Source organism: Onychostruthus taczanowskii, unplaced genomic scaffold (genome assembly GCF_017590055.1).
Source record: "Onychostruthus taczanowskii isolate IOZ18803 unplaced genomic scaffold, ASM1759005v1 scaffold97, whole genome shotgun sequence".
Taxonomy (NCBI): Eukaryota; Metazoa; Chordata; class Aves; order Passeriformes; family Passeridae; genus Onychostruthus; species Onychostruthus taczanowskii.
The window spans coordinates 1,764,394-1,769,854 of record NW_024507768.1 but is presented as its reverse complement, the minus strand read 5'-3'; the positions used below and the strand labels follow the sequence as shown (position 1 = coordinate 1,769,854).

General features: G+C 56.1%; 1 protein-coding gene across 4 annotated transcripts; it reads left to right on the top strand.

The window, feature by feature from the left end:
• The first annotated feature begins 110 nt into the window (after positions 1-110).
• SNRPC (small nuclear ribonucleoprotein polypeptide C) lies at positions 111-5,042 on the top strand. 4 transcript variants are annotated; one of them, XM_041427045.1, is made up of 6 exons: positions 531-672; positions 872-914; positions 1,294-1,402; positions 2,687-2,776; positions 3,299-3,403; positions 4,679-5,042. In XM_041427045.1, exons 1-6 carry the CDS (start codon positions 665-667, stop codon positions 4,801-4,803), a joined length of 480 nt encoding a protein of 159 aa, XP_041282979.1. In that variant the 5' UTR covers positions 531-664; the 3' UTR covers positions 4,804-5,042. The 4 variants fall into 4 exon arrangements, with proteins under 4 accessions (XP_041282975.1, XP_041282977.1, XP_041282979.1 ...); XM_041427044.1 differs by having other exon boundaries at positions 2,684-2,776; XM_041427041.1 differs by having other exon boundaries at positions 111-914; positions 2,684-2,776.
• Positions 5,043-5,461: the final 419 nt, after the last annotated feature.

Below are 5,461 nucleotides of genomic sequence, written 5' to 3'. Positions count from 1 at the left end.
CGTCGCCCCGCCCAGCGGCGCGCGGCGCGCGGCGTCACCCCCCGGCCGGCGTCACCCCACGCCCGCGGGGGGGAGGAGGGAGCGCGGCAAGGGCGAGGGGGCGGGGCCTCGCATGCAAATGAGCGCCGCGCGTGACTCGGGGGGCTCCGCTGCGTCACGGGGGAGGCGGGGCGATCGCTTGTCTCCGCCCACATTCGCGCGCTGCCATCCATATATGGCGGCGAGTGCGCGTGTTTGTGTATGCAAATGAGCTTCCGTGACGTCATGCGGCGCCATGCAAATGAGAGGCGCAAGGCTCGACGGGAGCACCTTCGTTGTTTTTTTCCGCCTAAAAATGATGTTTTCCCTGCGATTTTCGGCAGCGCGAGGCTGCTCCGTGCTCGGCTGGCGATCGGAACCTCGGGGCGTGTTCCGCGAGGGGATCACGGAGAACGCAGCGCCGCGGGGGCGCTGCCGGGGCTGTGGGCGGGTGATGGTGGCGTGACCAGCCAGGGACGGGCGGGCGCGGCATGGCTCCACCTGCCGGGCGAGGAGAACGACACCGGGAAGCCCAGCCGCTGTCACTTCCGCGCCCTACGGCAGCCGGCGGGGGTCAAGCGGCGGCGCTGTGTGAGTGCGTCAGTGCGCGTGTGCGCCACTTCCGGCTGGCGGCGGCGGGAGCACCATGCCCAAGTGAGGCCGGGCCGGGGGTCCCGGGTGGGGTCCCCGGGTGGGGATCGCTGCTTCTCGAGGGCCCTGGTGCGCCCCGCGAGCTCAGGGCCGTGAGGGGCGCGGATGACGGGCGGGCCGAGCGCTGGCGGCCCGCGGGGTCGTTCCCGGGCTCCGTTAACGCTCGCAGCGGGCTCTCAGTGACCAGGCTTTTCCCCGGCAGGTTTTACTGTGATTACTGTGACACGTACCTCACCCATGACTCGGTGAGTACCAAAGCCTCGGCTTCGATTCTTTCGCGCGTCAAGAGCATTAAAATAAAATTTATCTCGGCTAAAAGCGGGGCCTGTGGGGTGCAGCGGTGTTCCTGGGTGTTTTCCCTTTCCATGAAAAAAGAGGGAGAACGTGCCGTGCCCCTGGTGTTCTGCAGCGGGGCAGTGGCAGGGTCAGAGATGGCAGCTGAGGGCCTCAGGGCAGACTGGAGAGTCAATATTTACTGTGCTGATAAAAATTTATATAAAGGTTTTGTACATCGCCCCTCCTCTGCCTGGGCACAGAAACTAACCTGCTTTATGCTGCTAAATTGCACGTGTTTAGAATCATGAGGAGCACTGGTAACCTTAGGGTTTCTGTGGTCTTTCCCAGCCCTCCGTGAGAAAAACCCACTGCAGTGGCCGGAAGCACAAGGAGAACGTGAAGGATTATTACCAGAAATGGATGGAGGAGCAAGCCCAGAGCCTGATTGACAAAACAAGTAAGGCCAATCTTTCTGTGACCCCGGCTGCCTCCCCACTCCTTCCCCTGCCTTTCCTCCAGCTGCTCTTCCCTGCTTCCACCTTGACTTTTCCTCACTTCCCTGGCCAGTCTTTGCTCAGTGAGTCATGAGTGAAATCTTGGAGTGTGGATCTTGAGTTCCTCAGGTTTTGGGCCGTCCTGGGGGAGCTGAGAGCTCTGCCTACCACACAAGAGCTGAGGTTCCCTCCCAGGGCTGGTGGCAGTGGCTCCATGTCACTGTTCATGAGGGCTCTCAGTGATGTCCTGCAGGGCCACATAACTTGTGCTGCTTGGCAGTGGCACATTTTTGCTAAGAGCACGGATAAGAATTTCAAAAGATAGGAAAACAGACACAAAAATGTGTGGATTGTTGCATTTTTCACATGCTGGGGTTGCCTGCCCTCAGTTGCCAAGTGATTTTTTTTTCCTGGCACTTAAAGGCTTAACTGAGCTGTGGCATTGATTCCTCTGTCACTTCAAGAGATCCTTTTTCTCTTTCCTCTATGAAAGAAGTGCAAACAGCAGGTTAGCTGTGTGGCAGCACTCCTTGGCTCGTGGGGTATCTCAGGTTCATGGGACCCCTCAGGATCACTGATCCCACTCCCAGCTCCGTGCAGGACTGCCTGAGACCAAGCCATGAGACCAGCAGCATCACCCAGCTGCTCCCTGAGCTCTGACACACTCAGAGCTGTGCTCACTCCCCCGGGGAGTGCTCAGTGCCCAACCACCTCTGGGTGAAGAATTTTCCTAAAACAATCCAATCCGAATTTCCCCTAACTCATCCTCACTCTACTTCCCTTTGTCTGTTTTCCTTGTGATGCTTCCAATTCCCCACCTTTTCCCTTCCTTCCAGTCAATACCAGTGGAATCCCTCCCCTTCCTTGCCCCCTCCCCAGCCCTGGCCCCGTTGCCATTCCAGCACAGCATGTCCCGGTGGAACGCTGCGGATCCCGCCACGTGGTTGATTTTTTATTTTTCTCCTCTCCCACCCCCCTTCCCTCCCACCCTGCCCAGGGGTGTGACATCCACGCAGGAGCTCTCTAGTCCCAGCTGTAACAATAATTGTCTCCAGGAGTCTCAGGTGCTCCCCAGGTGCCAGGGATGTGTCCGGCGTGGGGACAGCAGCGCACGCAGCATGACGTGACCGCGGGGCATGACACGGACGAGCGACCCGGCGCTTCCTCGGCCTAGTAACTGGTGTTTTTTTTTTTCCCTGGGATTCTTTCTTTCCTTTTTTTTTTTTTTCTTTTCCCCCCCAATGTAGCGGCTGCATTCCAGCAAGGGAAAATTCCACCGACGCCGTTCTCGGCACCACCTCCGGCCGGAGCCATGATTCCACCTCCTCCCAGCATCCGTAAGTGTGGGGCACTTTGGGGCTGGGATCAGGGCCCTCTGGAGAGCTGTATTGTTTGTGTCCTCAGCTTGGAAAGAAGAGGCCTTTTAGCTTGAAGCCAAGCCACCTTGAGCTTGTGCTCTCAGGGTGTGAGGAAATTTTGTGTAAGAGCAGTTCAGTCCTTACTGTGTGTGATTTCTGGGATGCTGAGTGCACCAGAAGCAGTGACAACCCCTCATTCTGTGGGGACTCCTATGGCTCTGTTAAAACTGCACAGTGGGTTGGTTTTTCTGAATAGAAATCCCTTTGGTAACCTTTTGCCCTTGAGCTGGTGAAGGGCCCAGAGCCCTCCCTGCTCTTGGGAGTGGCAGCTGTTGGTAGCCAGCATATTCCTCCTCTGGTCACTTCCTAGCACCTGGAATCAGGGCTGGAGCAGAGGCAGATGTAAGGCCCCTGAGGCATTAGTTACTGCCATGTGCTGTGAATAGCTGCAGGCTCTTTGGTGGCTGAGGGTGCCAGTGTGTAACTGTTGTGTCTGTGCAGCTGGCCCCCCCCGGCCCGGCATGATGCCAGCCCCACACATGGGGGGGCCCCCGATGATGCCAATGATGGGCCCACCCCCCCCGGGAATGATGCCAGTTGGACCTGGTAAGTCTGGGATGGGGTAAGTCTGCTGGAATGGGGGCTGGATGGGGGGGTCTGGGGGATGTTTCCTGTCCCACCATCTGTTGGGCACTCAGTGCTGGGCTGGTCACGCTCTGGTCACATCCATGTCGCTGTTATCCCTGCATGGGGAGACTACAACAATTTTATAAGCACTCATTAAACCCCTTTGCTTCTCATTGAGAGTCACCAACCCCCTGTGCAGCTGGAATTATGGCTCTGGGAAGTCACAGCTGCTCTCTCTCTGCTCTGAGCTGTGATTGTTCAGGAGTTTGGTGCCACCAGCTCTAATGTTTTGCACAAGAGGTGCATTTTTTGCACTAAATGGTTTTTTTACTGTTTAAAGCGTCTCAGGGGAATGTGTTCCAGAGAAACAATGGACCTGGAAAAGGCTTTATCAGAACTGTAAACTAAAATGTCTTTGATCCATTCCACTCCTGAGCTTCCTGGCATTTGAAGAATTCTCAAGGGATATCTTATTGGAACAGTTCCCAGAACAAATTTATTGGAACACACAAACACACGTGCACTGAAAGTAGTGAAGTGTCTTTGTAATTATTGTCTTGCATTTGCAAGCGTTCTTTAAGTGTTTTTAAAGACTCAAGATAAATGCACAGTCTGTGATACTCAGCAGCCTGGTGAAAATAAATGGCCAAGTGGGATGGAAACCATTATTTCAGGGCTGTGCAGTGGAGCCTCTGCTTTTCCCTGGCAGAGGTGCTCTGTGCTTGTTTGTGAGCACATGGGATGGTTTTGCAGCACTTTTCTTCAAATTAACACTTTTCCAGATCAGTAATTAAGCTGCTGTGTCTCTTGAGTAGCTGGAAATAAGTTGTGAGTGAATATTGTCAGAATGGGTGTATAACCAGGGGCTTGCTTCCTCCTCTGCTGCTGGCTGAGCTCCTCAGGGAGTGGAATCCATGTCAGCAGCTGCCAGGCCAGAGCTTCCAGACTTGGAAAATGGGAGTTCCCTGGAGCAGGGTAAAGAACCTGCCCACTGTACAGTGTGAAATTTCCCCTCTCTGATAGTGATGAGGCAGTTGTTGCTGTGAAGAGAAGCTGTGGCTGCCCCTGGATCCCTGGAATGCTGTGGCTGCCCCTTGGACAGGGCTTGGAGCAACCTGGGATAGTGGAAGGTGTCCCTGTCCCTGGCAGGGGAGTGGAAGTAAATCTTTAAGGTCCATCCCAACCCATGTTCTTCCATGACTGGGCAGGTGGTGCTCCCAAGGGCTGTTCTCTAACCTGTCTTTCCCCTGGCAGCTCCTGGGATGAGGCCGCCCATGGGAGGACACATGCCAATGATGCCAGGGCCCCCAATGATGAGACCCCCCTCCAGACCCATGATGGTGCCAACCAGGCCAGGAATGACCCGTCCAGACAGATAAAGATGGAGATGGAGCTGCCTTTTCATAATAGGACCTTCCCTATGACAAACACCACAGACCTGTGTCCCTGGGGCTTTGTACTCAGTGTGTAGAGGGATTGTGCTGTAACCTCAGCGTAGGAATGGACACACCCTGCACTGACTTGTACGAGGTCTGGCTTTTTGGGTGTCTCTTCAGTTGTATTATTTTTTCCCCCCTCAATTGAATGATAAAAACAAGAATAAACGTTGTTGTTTCCATATGGACTCGGAGCCTCATTCTGAATTCTCTCCTGAGGAAGGAAATCAGGGTGGGAGAGGCAGTGCTGGGCTGTGAGGGAAGTCAGGGCTGATGGGAGAACCCCTGGGAAGGGGTTCCTGGAGGATCCTGGGGTGGCTCCAGGATGGTCTGGGGGTGATTCCGGGTGGGGTCCGGAGGGCACTTCCAGGGTGGTCCCTGGAGGATCCCAGGGTGGGGTCCTGGGGTGGTCTCCGAGAGGGGAGTCCTGAAGGATCCCGGGGTGGCTTCCTGGGGCTCCTGGGTTAGTCCTGGAGTGGGGTCCGGGTGGGGGTCCTGGAGCGGGTCCCTGGATATCCGGGGGCTCATTGTGGCCGCTCTTTCCCCGCACACACCCGGAGCACGACTGGGGCGGTGCGGGAAGGGGCCGGCCGGGGGCGGT

Excerpts from the sequence above, each read along its gene's own strand:
- SNRPC (XM_041427041.1), top strand. The coding sequence starts at position 510 with ATGGCTCCACCTGCCGGGCGAGGAGAACGACACCGGGAAGCCCAGCCG. Across the intron at positions 915-1,293 it reads CGTACCTCACCCATGACTCG|CCCTCCGTGAGAAAAACCCA; the intron begins GTGAGTACCAAA and ends GGTCTTTCCCAG. Across the intron at positions 2,777-3,298 it reads TCCACCTCCTCCCAGCATCC|CTGGCCCCCCCCGGCCCGGC; the intron begins GTAAGTGTGGGG and ends GTGTCTGTGCAG.